The sequence below is a fragment of the Aptenodytes forsteri genome, unplaced genomic scaffold, assembly GCF_000699145.1.
Source record: "Aptenodytes forsteri isolate BGI_AS27 unplaced genomic scaffold, ASM69914v1 Scaffold341, whole genome shotgun sequence".
NCBI classification, from domain to species: Eukaryota; Metazoa; Chordata; class Aves; order Sphenisciformes; family Spheniscidae; genus Aptenodytes; species Aptenodytes forsteri.
This window is the reverse complement of record NW_008795553.1, coordinates 132,065-148,660: the sequence shown is the minus strand read 5'-3', so window position 1 is coordinate 148,660 and position 16,596 is coordinate 132,065. Positions and strand designations below refer to the sequence as shown.

General features: G+C 53.4%; 1 protein-coding gene across 1 annotated transcript in view; it reads right to left on the bottom strand.

The window, feature by feature from the left end:
• The window catches only part of ARHGAP39 (Rho GTPase activating protein 39), a 56,871-nt gene that overhangs the window by 17,439 nt on the left and 22,836 nt on the right, over window positions 1-16,596 (bottom strand). Inside the window, exon 3 of the mRNA XM_009282118.1 lies at window positions 9,852-9,932. Within this exon, the coding sequence (XP_009280393.1) occupies window positions 9,852-9,932 (81 nt within the window). The remainder of the gene's footprint in view (window positions 1-9,851; window positions 9,933-16,596) is intronic.

Sequence of the window (16,596 nt, the reverse complement as noted above, 5' to 3'; positions counted from 1 at the left end):
ATTTAAAAGACGTGTAGATGCGGCACTTAGGGACATGGTTTAGTGGGTGGTGGTGTTGGGTTGACAGTTGGACTCGATGATCTTAGAGGCCTTTTCCAACCTTAATGATTCTATGATTTTATGAGATGAAATCTGCATTGTTTGGGCAATAAAATGGTTATCTGGAGAGAAGTGTGAGCATGGGGCTCAAGTTTCCCAACCCCTGCACGGACCTCGGTGATGCTGAACTGGTTCAACCCTGGTGAAAAGAAGGTTTCTGTGGTCAAATCCAGACTGGGCCATGTCCTAGCAATGGTCTGGATGGGGCAGGACAGAGCTGAGCCATGGCTTGGGCTGAGCTCTCCCAGTTAGGCTGTACCCGGTACCCAAAGCCGGTGTAAAACCAGCCTGGCACAGCAGGGAGCACCCTTGGGTTTGTGTTTTGTCGTGTGTTTCTCATCCTTCAAGTGTCTCCTTTCCTCCTTGCCTTCACTTACGGTGCCCCCGGGTCTCCCTCTCTCGTCCGTCGGGATGGGCTGACACATCTCTCCGACGGGGAAAACCAAGAGGAACTGCAATTTGAACAGGTTTTTTACGCTTGTCGGGATCAGGAGGAGATGGACTGATCTCGCTGCCTGGTGGGACAACGGGGGACTGACAGCTCCGGATGGAGCTGCGTGGCAGGAGACCAGCTCCATGACCTGCCAATCTCTTCCCAGGCTGATCTGGGACTTGGTCTTTGCTCCGGACAGGATCACCCATCCGTGGAGGAACCACGGAGAAGGTGTAGCATTACCACCAACCGGACAGCGTCACAGCTGCCCTCTGCTCTCTGTCTCCTGCTAAATACCAGCGGTGGGATCATGAGGACCATCTGATGGATGCAACATGAGCCATGGGGTGTCCTGGAAGCCGAATATCAGGCTCGGTCTCGTTGGGGGAAATGCAGAGCGATGGGAAGCCCGACCTACAGCCCATGTCTGTTGACCGCAAAGCTTGGTTTGAAGGGTGTCTAAGGTCTCACAAGGCTCCTTCGCATGCGACGATTTCATTCTCCAACTAAAATATTACTGAAGGATTGATACCTGTGACCAAGGCAAGGAAAAGCCACCCTGTCAAAACACCGTGTTTTTTAATTTGTATTTTTTTTTAATGAAAGGAGAAGGCTACAACAATTCAGGGATTGTCCAAGCCCTTGTCTCTGGACGGCGCTATCAGATCGCTTTTAGCTTCAGAGCTGCAACAACAAATCCCTACATGAAATATCTCCCACGTTCGCTGCCTGAGCGCTGCTAACTCCTCCTCTCTCGGAAAAGCTGCTCCCATGGCATCCGCTCTAATTAGCAGCAGCGGAAGCTGAATCAAGACAAGAGGGAGATAACGAGCCTTCCCGCCCCCCCCACCCCATTCAACAGCACGGAATTTTTCAGCCACCCTTTTTGCAGCAGCGAGGGGGAAAGCAGGGCCCTGAGACACCGCCGAGACGACGAAAGCCCCCGTTTTCCGGTGAAATAGCAGCAGTCTGCGAACATCACGTTGAGTGGAGCGCGGTGTGGTGGACAGCCCACCCTGCAGACCCTACGTTGGAGACCAAGAATCCACAGCAAAGGGGTTTTGTGGGCTGTAGCTAATAAGCAAGCGCCGAAAGGAGCTCAGACGGCTGTCCCTGGCGAGCCGCGGGCTGGTAGCTCATTGCTGAAGGCCAGGCTGACCTTACTGAAGGTCTGCTTTTGCTTCTGTTCCCTGCCACACCTGGCCGCAGCACCCACCTTGCCCTCTTGCTTTGTGATCAGCCCAGCTGGACCTGCCGGCTCCCTGCAGTGGGAAGAAACCCCAGCTGCCATCAGGGCACGGGGGCCCCCCCCCCCCCCCCCCCGGGTTCAGTCTCATTAGGAACCGACGAGGAGCAAGCACAAGATCAGGGTCTGCCAAGCTGGCAGATCCACAACACAACCCACCCTGGCAGCCGCGGCGGGCAGGGCACGCCAGGCGCCGCGCACGGAGGAGACGGACGCCCGCGGGAAGCCGAACGCCAGATCCCCAGGAGGCAATCAGGGCTGCATCTCCCCATCTCAGATGTACGATTAAACCAATCACCCAAAATAGCCTGTTTTCCGAAACCCAAATGTCACTGAAACAAGATGAGATTTTTCTTTTTTCCAGAGGGAGGAGGGAACATGGAGGAGGGAACACAGAGAAGCCTTTATTATTAAGAGGAATTAGCTGCAAAATACAGAGAGACCAGAAGTGACATTTCCTTAAATAGCAGATCAATAGGGGATCTGCTTTCTTTGCCTCCGTAAGCATGACAACAGGTTCCTACACTGGTGATTTTTAGCTCTGGCCTATCCCGAGCAGATTTTGCATGCCCCGGAGCGCAGCCCTCCCCGTTCGCTAAGCTGAAGCCCTTCATCCTCTTGGTATTTCCAACCTGAATCATTCATCCCTGCTACGAACAACCCCGGGCTCAGTCTGCAGCCTGGTGCCACCTCCCCCAGCTCTTCCCCACCAGAAGACCCCTCCTATGTCTTTGACCAGGCTCTGGGACGTGATCAGCCACCTACCAAGGACTATGACAAGACCAATTTCCAAGCCCGGACGTTGGGTGTTGGGGTGATGCGCCAGACCAGTCCTCCTCCCGCGGGCTCACCTCCACCCATCCCAGGAGATGGGTGACTTCGAAGCTGCTGATTGCTACCATGGCTGTGGCAAGGCTGATTGAGTAGCTTCTCCACTTAGAGAAGAGCTTTTGGCCGTGGAGCCAAGCCAGATCTGCTGCCCTGGTTTGTGTGCGAGCCGCCAGATACTGTCATCAGCAGCACGCTGGCTTTGAAGTACAGGTCCTGGAAGCTGGAGCTCGGCCGTTTGCTGGAAGCCCTTCAGCAGGAAGGGTTGCCCTTGGCTCAGAGGGACACTACAGGTCCATCACTTGGCCGCTACACACGTGCATTTGAGATAAGTTACCCGGCTCATGCTGAGGATGAGGACGGTGGTTCACTTTTCAAAGCAAGGCTACAGTTCGGTGTTTGGCTGAGCGCGGAAAAAGTGCAAGGCCGTGGCAAAGAGCGTAGAGGAAGCTGCTCCCAGCTCCACGGTCTGGGCTCCAAGTCATATTTGAGAAGGAAACACCATCTGTTTCCTTCCGGAGAGGAAGGGAGAGACTGGGATTACCTCCCCTCTGCCCCAGGGAGACTTAGAGGACTTGGGGCAGAAGTCCCAGCCCAGGAGGTTACACCACAGCGGTACGTCCGAGAACAGTGATGAACCCTCCAAGCCACTCTTCAATTTTGCTCTAGAATAGGGCATTTTAATCTCATGGTTCTCCAAGGAATCACTGGCAGTAGGTCTGTGCCTCCTCATTACTTCTAAAGAAACCAGGCAACAGATTTACCTTTAAATATCAGGAACGGGCACATTTATTTACAGAGACGCCTTAAGCTGCGGTCTTAACTCACAGTCGTAAACGATGAAGCCTGAGCAGAACGAGGCAGCGGATAAATCGAGCAGCTGGCAGCAGCACGTGTCCCTGCGTGGGACAGCTGGGACGGCCACCGCGCCGCTTCTGCTGGGCAGGTGTCCCCTCGGCCAGCAAATGTCTGTGGGCACACTTGAGATGCATCTTTGTTGGAAGAGGAATGTGGCCTTGAAGTCGCCTTGGCTAAAATTGACACCGGCAGCGAAGGGATCTTCAGCCCAGAGATGCTGAGCTCCTGTCCCCAGGATGGCTCTGGGGTATGGGCTTCCTCGGGAAGCTCAGATGAATTCAGAGGTTGCAACCAGAAGGGGTTGGAGACCTTCTCCTCCCCGGTGTTACGGCTGTGTTTGTTCCCACATATCCAGTGCACGGCCAGTTGGCAGGAGCTGCGTTCAAAGTCTGATGTGGTGGCTCCTCACCTCTGCCCCAGGCTTCTTCCAAGCTCTTACAAGTCTCCTCCCGAATTTGGTACCTGGCTTCACACAACTTCTTTGCCAACAGTGCAAATTAAACCCATTCCCTGCACCCGTGTGAAGGCACTACGGCACCAACAACCAGCTAGTCTGTGCCCAGATGGGGAAGGGCTGAACACGGTCAGTGCAAGAGTTGGACACCGAACGCTCCCATGGCTGGAGAATTAATCTAGCAACATCTGGAGCACACAGCCCGTGTGAGAGCCAAGAGATGAAGAGAAGCATACAAAGGTGGCAGACTGCAGCCGTGCCTCAAAACAGAGGTCGCCCAGCAGACAGACACACAACCAACTCCTCAACCTCAGGTGCCTGATGGGCCACACGAGGCTCTGTGGAGCTACCAGAGAGATGGTGCCAGGTCTTTTGGAAGCCAACCCCAATTCTCTCCTCACTTCCATACTTGCTTTGCTAGACAGTCAGCTATGAAGTGTCTCCTGTTGACCATGAGATGTTGAAAACCATACAGTCAGCTATGAAGTGTCTCCTGTTGACAACCACGAGAAGATCAAAGACGTCTTTAAACTCTCCTGGCTGGGAAGGTCCAGGACAAATTGAGGAAGACCACGTCAAGAGCATTACAAGGGTCCCATGCAGATGAAGCAGTTGCTGTCCCGCTCTCCTAACATGCCCCCAGCAGAAACAGGATCCACTCCTCCCTGCTCATGGGTTGGACATCCTAGCCTCTCTACCAAAGAGACAAAGCCAGGGTGAGCGAGAGGGCAGAGCTGGAGATACAACCAGGCACAGACACGAGTTGCAGTGGGTGGCCACAGCTTCTCCAGCTCTGAAGCACAGAACGGGGGTTTCTCCACAGCTTCGAAGCATGCACGTTGCCAACACTGCAGTTGGGAGTAGAAAGAAGGGGTGGACACGCAGGGGCTCACCGGGCAGCAGCAAGCCCAGGCCCTGAGGAGCTATTCCAGCTGCTCCACTGCTGGAGGACAGTTCACTGATCACCTCTGCTTCCACGTCTGACCTAAGAGTTACGGAACAAACAGGGCAGCCAAGCCAAACTGGAAGTGTCCCTAAGAGCTGGACACTGCACACGCAAGTGAGAAGATTTCTCAACTTCTCCCAGAGCAGAGGAGCCTACAGCAGGGACCGGGGGACCTTTTTAGGTCTGGTTCTTCTGTTCTCGGCAAGTCTTCAAGAAATGAACCTCCCGTTTCCCAGGGAGCAGGAAGGGAGAAGAGGGTCATTAATGCTTTGCTGCTGTGCTCCACGTCCAATACACTGCATTTCCCTCAACCAGGAAGCTCCAGCGTCTTCCTGGTGGCCACAAAGCCCCGACCACCTGCACGTGGTACACGACATCCACCCGATCAGCGGTATGGAACAAAGAGGGCCACAGGAGCAGAGCGGCCGTGTGCCGGGAGAGGAGACAAATTCAGAGGAGCATGTTGAAGGTCTCTGTTCTGAAGACAAGCTCTAGCAGCCTCGGACACTCCACCCATTGACTGGCCAACACAGGGACAACAACAGAGACCCGGGATTTGTCCCACATGCGAAAGAGACTTATTGACAAAAACAACTGCATGGATTAGCCGAGTTCAACCCTCTCAACAGGGCCATGGTAGGAAAAATGAGGGCATCGAGCAAGCGGGCTCCAGGGACCACAAACCAGAAGGAATAAAGAGGAAAGGGTTAAGAACAGTTATCGTAATTGCCTGTCTCGATGGGATTTGGATGCAAGGGCTTTCCTACGAATGCCTTCTAGACAGACGGAGCAAGACGTCATCCTCTTAATGACACCCACTAATCTTCATTATATTAGAAAATCTCTCATAGCAACTGTTGGCCGGGAGCACCCAGCCAGTGCTGTCAAGGAAGCGGAAGAAATCCCTGCCTGCTCCTGAGGATGCTGCTGCAGCTCCCGGGGCGACCCAGGCAGCTGAACCCCAAAGCTGCACTTGGGGATGACGATGCCATGGATGAGGGTGGTCTCCCAGCTGAACCCCACAGGACCTCTCCCCCATCAGCCAACCTCCTGCCTTTCCATCTGACTGTACCCAGCCTTCACGCGAGGACAGCTGTCCCCTCACAAGCCACCCTGCTCCCACACTTTGTCCAAACATCTACAAGTCCTCCAGCTTCTCCCTTCCCAGCCAGAGGGGAGGAGGTGATGGAAGCGAGTGGACGCATGCCCAGAAGGGAGCAAGACACAGCGTAGGTCTCACCAAGCTTCCTCAGCGACCAGAGACCCACATACACGTCGCGTAACTCAATCCTCTGTCCCTCTGCCAGGTCTGCTGTCTGCCCACCTCTTATCTTGGCCTTCAAAGGAGGCAACATGCACTTACCATGGCTTTGAGAAAAACCTGTGGGACTAGCGCAAGACTTGGTGAGGAGGAGAGGGTTGGAAGGACCTGAGAAGGCTGTTGGGCTGGAGACCTGATCTCCCGCCTGACTGTGAAGCCTCCAGGATCATTTCACAAACGGCGTTTGGAAGTGGATGGATCCCAGGGCTGGATCTGGAGGAGCTGGGACCGTGTTGCTCTGGTGGAAGCGCTCGAGGGCTCAGCCCACACCACGATGGAGTCTTTAAAGCTCTGGTTGGGTGCCAGCCTGTTTCTCATCGCCACCTCAGCACTGGCATGAGCCTGTGGGAAGCACAGCGGGAGACGGGAGATTTCCCCATCCCTTTGCAACCTGGCCAAGGGTGCTGGAGCACCAGCCTTTCCCAAAAACCTGTCCCTGAGCATCAGAAAGAGGTGTCTGGACTGCGATCCCCCCACCCAGGTCTTGGCCACTTCAGGCAGAGGTACCCCAAGGTTTTCCCATTCCCACGAGGGACCACGCGTGCATCCCTCTGAGCCATCCAGAGGCAGATGCTGACGTTGGGCTTCCAGGTGGCCTCCTCCGTGCCATGGGTGCTGCCCACCATCGTCCCCCCAGAAATGCCCTTTGCACCCTCTGGGATCTGCCCAGCCTTGGTCCATCCAAAGAAGAGCTGCCAGCTAAGCTTTGGAGAAGCTGAAACCAGGATGCCTTTGTGCGGGGTGATTTTCAGAACGTGCCATGCACGTTTTCTCCTTAAAATTAACCCCATTAATATGAAAACATCTCTGCCATGATGAGGTAGGTCTGGCGAGCTTTGATTTCGGCTTTTACGAGTGCCAGAGCAGCATGCACGTGGCACTCACACGGTTAAAAAACAAACCCACCCCAGGCCGTGCCGGCTCCTCTCTCCATCTCGCTTGGCAGCCCCCAGACAGAGGGCACTTGAGACCCGTTCTTCCAGAAGGAAGTCCACTCTCAGCTAATTAAGCAAAGCTGCTAATTAGCTTCCTGGCTGGAATTGACTGGGGGGAGGTCGGCAAGGGCTGTCCGTGGGTTTTTACAGGTGGTGAAGCTGGGGTCAGGAAGATGGAGGCATCTCCCACAGCAAAGCACATGCTGATGCAAACAGGTCATGTGTGCTAACCGCAGTGAAATTTAATCTTTTAATTGCTTGGGCGGCCACAGGCATCAGCCAGCTGGCGAGTGGAGACTGTTGTCCCCAAAACCCGCATCGTCCCTCGTCTCTGATTGCAGCTCGTATCCGGCACCGCCACCCAGCTGGCGGCGGGTCAGAACCGATCAGTGCCGAATCACCAACACCGTTTGCAGAAAAAACTGCTCAGGATAGAGAGTGGTGTGTCCCTGTCACCCCTCCGTGTCCCCGTCACCGCTCCATCTCGCTCCTGGGTGCAGGCTCGGCTCCTGCTGCCAACTCCGACCGAAGCACGCCCAATGCCTAACAGCAGAACAGAGGAGGCACCTGCAAACCCCATTTCCAAACCAAACAGCGCATCCAGGCCTGCCAAATCACTCCCTTCCACCCTTCCTCACTTCTCCTGCCTGCAGACAGGGAATTGCATCCACCCAGCATGCAGACGGGATGCTTCGGAGTAAAACTGTCCATGGGCAGGTTTCTCTGAGCTCACCCAGTGCTCCCGGAGAGTATTCTGCTGGTGAGGATGAACATCAGATACCATTACCCTATTTGTTTCCCCTCCTAGAAAGCTTGTTTTTCGCCCCTCTTGCTTAAGTGGCAATTAATTCTGACACTCCTGGGAGGTCACTGCAGAAGCAGTGAATTACAGGGCCGGCAGGATGGCACACGGCCAACGCCGTTGGGCGATTTTCCGCTCGCGTGTGTCTTGAACCAGGATGGAGATTGCTGCAAACCATGCCGACGTGGACCGGCTGGCCAGCCCGTGCTGTCACGGAGCGGCGGGGAAGGGAACGCAGAGCATCGCGCCAGGGAAGGGAATGCAGAGCATCGTGCCCTCCCGGTCCCCGCTGCCAGCACAGAAAGCAAAGCAAGAGCTAGATGTGCTTCAACTCACCTGCATCTCCAAAAAAGCACAGAAGCTGGGGGGTATTTGTCAAAGCCCAGAGCAACCAGGCAGGCATCAACTCCAAAACCCCCAAAATTTGACTGCAGTCTATAGACCTGCTGTCCTAAAGGTAGGAATTGGGATGAATGCGGCGTTGCAGAGAAAGGCTTCAGGCCACCACTTGTCTGCAAGTCTCTATTAGTAAAAGCATCCACTGCAGACGTTTATCCTCCCTGTTCCCGCCTGATTTGATCTGGATGATGCCAGTAGGTACCAAAAACCCTACCTGCGCAGGCTGGGATGGGGTCAGGGTGAGACGGGTCTGTCTGGGTCCGTGGGGAGGTCCCAGAGTTTGCAGAACCTCACCACCACCTCCATCCTGGCAGGTGGTGACCAAGAGGGACATCTCCCAAACGCTCCGGGGCAGGACGAGGTGGGTCAGCTAAGATGCCTCCTTTGGCCACCAAGAAAGGATAGCCAAGGAGCCATCTGGGCTGAATCAAGAGCAATTTCTCATCCCTCCCCTAAGTCCATCCCTGCTTGGGTTTTGAAGGCAAAAAGCTTGTTTTGAAAGCGGCGATGCAGGCGCTGGGCCAGGCCCCAGGAGCCCAGCGCCCGATTGTTCCCCACCTCTGATCATCTACTCAAACATCATCAATTCTGGTGATTTTTGCCCATGTCCAAGGCATTAGTCCACATCAGCCCTAGTGAGAATTCACGGCGTTTGTACACCTGAACCACTTGTGCAAACTCTAAGAGGGGCATTTTGAGCTGTAACGAAGACAAGCACGACAACGTATTATTTTCTAGCAACATAAATCCATGAAAGCTGGAGGTGGTCGTTTGCTTTAGCACCCGAAATCCTGTTCCGAGCAAGAGAAAGCTCGTATCTGTCTTACCAACAGACTCTGAAAAGCAGTTGGACCCCCAGGCTGGAAGAGGTGGCTTCGTTTCTCAGGAGGCTTTCCCACCTCCAGGACTCTACGGAGACAGCACGCCGAATCAGCTGGGCTTGCTGTGGTGACGGATTAAATCCATACCCACACAAACTTGCTTATATTCGATGCAAAAATCCTAAGAAAGAGCCTAGAAACCAGTTCTGATGTGGAGAGATGTTCAAGCCACCACCCCACTGTGATGGCAGGCGTTGGGGTGGACCAGCAGCACCGGGTGAGTCCTGCCCCTTCCCGAACTGATGATGGAGCCTAATGAAACCCCACAGACCAGGAGCTCACCCTGAGGTGTGACCCCATCACCGGACAGCCCTGGTGCTCCTCCTGTCCCGCTCCAGTTTCTGGTCATGGGTAGGAGCCACTCAGACGAGGACCACCGCATAAAGGGGATGGATGGTCCCTACTCCAAAGAACCATCAAAATATATCTTAATGTTTATTTAAGGGTGGTAGTAAAGCTAAAAAACGTAACATGTGAAGGGAAGGGGATGGGGAGGAGGATCAGAAGAGCACAAAGAAAACACCGATGTTACTCGCTGCCCCATCCCCACGGGTCAGCCGGTAGCACACGGGCTGTCCCACACCCCCACCTCACCGCCGAGGCCACGTTGCAGACCCCAACCCCGGTACCGGAGGGAAATTTCAGCTACCTGTAGTGGAGGAGTTGACCTTCCGCACTGTAATCCCGATAAATGTCATATTCTTTCTCAAACACTCCGGAAGGCGACGAACTGCAATACAGTAACAGTGAACAAGGAGTTACCAACGGTGACTGCGACACGTGCGTGCCCTTATTAAAGTCTCCTTCACTTTAGGATTAATGAAGATGCATCCACAGAGATGAGCTCCCGGCCCCCACCAGTCTGGGCTCTGCACTTGGGACTTACTCCCACCTCCTCGCATCAAGCTTTGGGTCATTAATCGGTTGTTTAGCAGATGATGACCAAGCCCTCCATGGCTGTGGTCTCCAGCTTCATTTCAAACCCTGCAAACACCACATTCTCCCTTAAACTATGCTTATTTGTGAAGAATGGCTGCAGACATGACTGGACAGATCCTAAACATCTCATAGCTTTGTCCCACCCATGGTCCTTTCCAAAGGCAGCCCTTCCTCGTGCCTCGAGCATCGCTCTCGCTCCTCGCTCGTCTCAGATGGTCAGAGCCAACACGGGCAGAGGCGGTGAGCTCCCTTTTGGCACATTTTCGTCTACCACGTTGCAGTCGGTTACATCTGAGCCCGCAGAGCCCTCGCTCCCAGAAGACGGAGAGGGTCATAGCACCAACAGCTACCAACCTATTCCAAGAGACACCTTACCTGAGTACGCTTGTCGGAGAAACATGGAAAAAAGCACCTGAAGGTGCGGGATGGCATTTACACGCCGCTTTTTCGATTAGCACCAGCTTAAAGCCTCTCCTAGAAGAGCAAACCCACTCTTGCTCCACGTTCCCTTTGGCTTCATGCTTGCCCAGCAGCCTAGCATCCACGCCAAGACCCTCCAACACCTCCCAACGAGGCACACGACCAGGTTTTAGTCTTTGTCAAAGACTTTCCGATATTGTTCGTACTCGTCGCCAATATTTGCTCAAGGAGCACAGGAAAGGTCTTTTTTTGCCTTAACAGTCCTTCACTGTGGGGATGTGCAAATAGTCAGGCTCGTTCAGAAAACACATGGAACTGAGCAGATTACTAGACATTTGCTCCGCATCGAAACGTAACAGCAAACATCTGGAGAAATAACTTCATTTTGAGCAGTTTTCGAAGAAACAGCGTTAAAGCCCCCCCTATGAACTTATTAACATGCTTGCATTAATAAAATTCAGATCAGATGTTGGTTTCAGAAAAAGAAAAAGGAAAAGAAACAAATCTCCTTAAGAGGATAGACCTCAAAAATTTTATTCAAGCAAGAGGCAATAAAACTAAGCTTCTGACAAAGCGAGTTTTAATGAGACTTCCGAGCCCTGAAATTATGACTGTGTTGAATTGCTTAATCCCTTTTTCCTCTTGAATGCACCTCCTCCTCCACAGCACCCAGTGTCTTCTCAAGAGAAAGGCATCAGCTCTCGCGCCTGATGCTGTACCCAGATCCATGGTTACAGAATCTCCTCCCCAAGGGGCAAAGCCCTGGATGGAAGGGAATTAATGCTCAGGAAGCTTCCTAACGAAGAGCCCCGCCGCCGAAAGAGGACGTACCTAACGTTTACTGAAGAGAAAGGCAATGGACGTTGGGAGAAGACCTCAAGGAAGGTCTACTTCAGGCAAGTTCTTGTGATCAAAGCCCATCAAGGGAAAGACCCTCATGGCAAACAGGTTTCTCTTCTGGTGGTAGCATCCCTGCCCAACCATGGCCTGGAGAACCTTCAAGTACTATGTCATCCGTGCAAATCCCTGGTGCTGTGGGAGCTGAAAGGAGACTCTCCTTTCCTCCAGGTTTCCCCAGGAACCAGAGACTTCAGGACCACCTTGTCTTCCCTTCGCAAAATCTGTCCATTTGCCCTACTTCGTGGACCTTTTGGAAAGACCTGCAAGGTAAGAAATGTCCTCCTGGGTCAGAGCAACGGTGTCTCCAGCCCAGTACTCTGCTTCAAACCGCGGCAGCAAGAGATGCTGTTTATGGAGAGCTCATGACCCCGGTTGCTGCCTGCGGTCCATGCCCTCGTGCCCCCCAGCACCCAGTCCCTGCGTTAGGGGTGACAGCAGGGAGGTGTCCTCCAAGGCACCCGCTTCAGAGATGTTTATGGACCGGTCGGCTTGAATTTGTTTAATCTCTTCTTGAACATGCAGCAATATCAGCCTCCACAGCTTCCCACCGCAACAAATTCCAGAAGTTTTCTACCTGCTGTGCACCTCCCTTCTTCCTCTCCCCTCCAAAAAAAAAAAAAAAAATTCACCTGATCATCAGCTGTTCCTTCTGGCCTCCTATTTTTCAAAACACTTGCAAGTAAGGGCACCCAGCACGTCTCCTTGCGTCTCAGGGTAAACCTTCCTTGTTAAAGGCAACGGGAATCTGGGAGGAAGAGGGGGATGAAGTCTCCTCCGGGCGCTGGCTCCCGAAATCTCCGTCTCTTCTCATGCTCACCTGACAGGAAGATCTGAGGAGCACGCAGCAGCGCCGCAAGCATCTGGCCAGCCAGTTACCAGAAAACGTGCCGACCGTAAATTCCCAGCAACGACGTCGGCTGCTCCTCGGCCAGCGCGCAGCTGCTGGAATTTCAGACGCTTTCCAATCAGTTGCTGCAAAGGTTCTTCCAAAAACAGCAAAGGCTGTTGAAGCGGCCGCAGAGTTATGCGGCTTTTAATATTCTGGCCGCGCCAGCTGGATGCAGGAGGTGAGGGATGTGTGAGCTCATAGGTGAATGGAGGTTATTCACATCTGGCTTCAGAACCTGGATGAAATATCTAAGGAGGGAGATTCTGCTCCCAATTTGGTATTTCACGCAGCACACGGTACAGTACAACCCTTGTCTTAACGCGACTCCTTCTGCACTTTCTATCCCAGTATGAATTTGAAACCGGAGCTCCAAAACATGCCCAGGAGCAGGGACAGCCCACGAGGCTGGTGAGATGAAACAGTTTAGCGCAGTTTGCTCTCAAACACACATGCTGACTTGACATACATTAACACCTCGTCATCTTTACAGAACGTTCTCTTAGGCTGCCACCTCCTCCTTTTGAGATAAATTGATTAAAACCTCAGACTATGAGCAAGGTCTCGCTGACATACAATCCATGCTTAGAGCTACTGCGTGGTCCAAAAATGCCAGGCAAAGCGGTAAGGTCGAGATCGACTGGAGAGCTTCAAATCCATCCCACCAGCAGAGCCAGATCAGGAGTAAAATCGCTGCCGGCACGCTGTGGGTGGCATTGCTCCCCATTCAGGTACTGATGAGTCAGACTTGGCTTTGTTATCCTCGCAATCGGCTCTTACCAGTGAAGCTGCAAATGAGATTGACGGCAAGGATCGCATCCATCTGCGGCACCACGAGCTGCAAACTTCAAGGTCAGGATGAATGCAGCAACGTAACACCCGGGACATCCCCTCTGCTCTTCTGCATCTTACAGGAGATGAAAACTCGCCCCTCCGCTGCCACCGCTAAGGTCCTACTCGTTATCTTTGGGGTGATTTTAGCAAGTTCTGAAGAAAAAGATGCCACGAGGTCAGAGCACGTAGACTGCCAAGACCTGGCTAGCTGACCCATGCCCCTAAAACTGAGGGTCTGGCTTGCGTTGGAAAGAAATATCACGCCACAAGCAGGAGACAATCAGGGAACTGGTGACAGGCTTCCACCAGATAACCTGTTCTGGAGGACAAAGGTGCTGAGGGATGCTGAAGTTCACAGACATCAAATTGTGATGTTTTGTTTCATCTTTGATAATTGGAAGACATTTTGCAGACCCACGTTTGGTTCTGGGTCTCAAGGTTACTGATGTTTGAGATGCAGAGACCGGCTCCATCTCTACTGGGAGCCATGGTCAGGATGGACCAGGCGCCTCCAAACCTCCTGTGTTGAACAGAGAAGGCAGGTAGGGTCCCTTCACCTTCTAGGGGAGATTTTGGGGGTGAGAGGGCATTTAAAAGAAGCTTTCCAGAACGAAGAGCTATCTCCAAGGTATCACAGCATGGACCGTCCTAGTTTGTCTTGAGGCCAGGAGGTGAAGCAGCTGGTGCACGTGGTGCCCAGACCAGACCCTGCCTGGAAACGTGGAAGCTCAGCGTGATGATGGTCAGGGAGTTGCCAAAGGCTACGCTGCGTTAATTGTGGAAATGATGAAGCATCAAGGTGAGCACGATGCGTGCTGTCCTCAAAAGCACGGAGGCGACAGGCTGTGACACTAGCATGTCATTTTACGTTTGCTGAAGGTGCCTCTCCCTGAAGCTGTGATGTCTCGAGGGAGAAAGGGGTCAAAGATGCCACCACCCCGCCTGGGACGGGGTGAGGGAGGGGATTGCTTCTGCAGAGAGGGCCCGTGTCCCCAGGAGGTGGAAGAGGAACAGATCAAGGAGCAGCTCCCCATCCTCGTTGGACTCGACACGCTGAGCCTCGGCCTGTAGAGCCAAGAGTTAATCCTTGGTCTTGCCAATAAATAAAACCGGTCTCCTTTGCCTGTTTGTTTTCCTGCTGAAACCTGGAGCCTGGTGTGGAGAAGGACCTCTGCAAGAAGCTGAGGGTGTTGCCTGGAGGAGGTTGGAGTGCTGCCACATCCACCCAGCCTACAAAACCAACAGTCGCTCAAGAGCTGCCCTGCTTCCCCGCCAGGCCAGGGGCTGGTTAGCTGGGGAGAGTTGGCTCAGATTTGGGAAACAGCTTAACTACAGGCAGCAAATCCCTCTGGGGAAGCAAGTGCTTCTGTCCAAACTGAGCAAAAATACCTCTTCTGCTGCAGGAGCGTGGAAACTTGTCAAACCACGCAGACTCTCGGCAATCGGACTCAGACTCACAAAAGCAAAGATCTACACCATTTCAGAAGGGAGCAGTCATGGGGGCTTAAAGCTTGCAGACCTTAAAGCTTGCAAACCTGAAAGCTTGCAGACCTTAAAGCTTGTAGATGTTAAAGCTTGCAGACCTGAAAGCTTGCAAACCTTAAAGCTTGTAGACCTTCAAGCAGCACCGCCAGGACGATGCCTCTGCAGACAATGGTCCTCCTGGCGACCTAGACTCGGATGTGCCATCAGCTACGGCACGAAAGCCCCATAGGCATGATATGGCACCTGAAGAACGGCACAGATCGCTACCCAGACTTTGCTTAGGCCTTGCTTTAGCCCCATCAAATCATCATTTCGGTCTAATCCTGGGAAATCCTGACTGGTGCAGGGCCTGGAAGAGCCCTGCTTGAAGACACAAACCCCGCAGCCCGGGTTCAGAGGCACAGCACGCTGTGCAGGGCACAGTCAGACCGATGCTCTCGGGAGGCGAAGAGGCTACTGGCCTTTTCAGTGTAACTAAGGACCTTTGATCATCCCACCAACTTCAGCAAGACCAACAGCAAAAGCCACCCTACAACTGATGCCTGAGCACGCCGCGCTGCGTTCAAGCACAGGTCCGATTTGTGCCGGTCTGCAAAGTCCCACCAGCAAAACTCTTCTGCTGCTTCTTTCCCGTAACAGCGGGGTCACTGCATAGAAGAGCACAAGTCAGCTCTGCTCCGCCATCTCCATTTAGCTAACAGGCATGAAAAGCAGCAGCCCTAAGTCACCGGATAGAGACAGGCATTGCAGAAAGCACCTTAATCATAGAATCATAGAATGGTTTGGGTTGGAAGGGACCTTTAAAGGTCATCTATGCAATGAGTAGGGACATCTTTGACTACATCAGGTTGCTCAGAGCCCTGTCCAACCTGACCTTGAATGTTTCCAGGGATGGGGCATCCACCACCTCTCTGGGCAACCTGGGCCAGTGTTTCACCACCCTCAGAGTAAAAAATTTCTTCCTTTTAATCCAGTGGCTCTGTTAGTCTGACCTTTGTCAAGCACAATTCATAAGGCGCTGGCTTAAAAACCTTGAAAAAATAGCTTACTGGGGGGGCCGGCAAAGGGTGGGGGACAAATGCTCCATTACATCGCTGTCCATGGGAAGCCGGGCTACCAGGAATCTAACAATGCTGCTGCTTAAATATTAAACAGCTGGCAAGCCTGCCCCTGGCTCTCCAGCAAGCTCCACGCCTGCTGCTTTCAGCAGCTATTCATTTATGCCGAAATCTCAGTGAGTGACTTTTAATGACCCCCCCCTGAAATTCAGCTTGTCTTGGAGAAGCAAGCGCAGCCGGCTCGGCCACCCCCGGGTTTGTGCAACCACCGCCCCATCCTCCCGCAGATCCCTGTGGAGATCACCCGCTTGGCTCCCACCGCGCTGCCTCCGGGCATCAGCAGCGGCTCCAGACCGAATCTTTGCTCTCCCTGCATCTCGACGGGCGTTCGGCAGGGTGGACTCGCTCATCCGTCGGCTCCGTCTGCGCAGAAACCTCGGCGGAGACGGTCCGGACGTGCCAGAGGATTCTGAGTTAGTGTGGATGGGGATAATTACTGCTGATGGGAAATGAAACCCATCTGATTCAAGACGAAGGCAGGTTATGAAATGGGAGTTGGATGGGAGGGGGGGACCGTTGCTCTCCCCAGCTGTGCTCGCTCCCTCCCACGAGCTGGCGCGACGCTGGACACGGTGCATGTGTCACACCGGAGAGATACGGATGCCTTAGCCCATGCTGTTCGCATGGAAAACAAATTGATCCCTCGCTCATCTGCCCCACCCATGGAAAAAAACCTGGGGAGAAAGGGTGAAGGGAAGAGCCTCGCGAGTACCTGGGGGCCTGACAGCAGAAAAGCATCTCTGCCCAAATACCCCAGCGACCTTGGCCGCAAGGGAGCTGGAGCATCATAGAATCATAGAATCATAGAATCA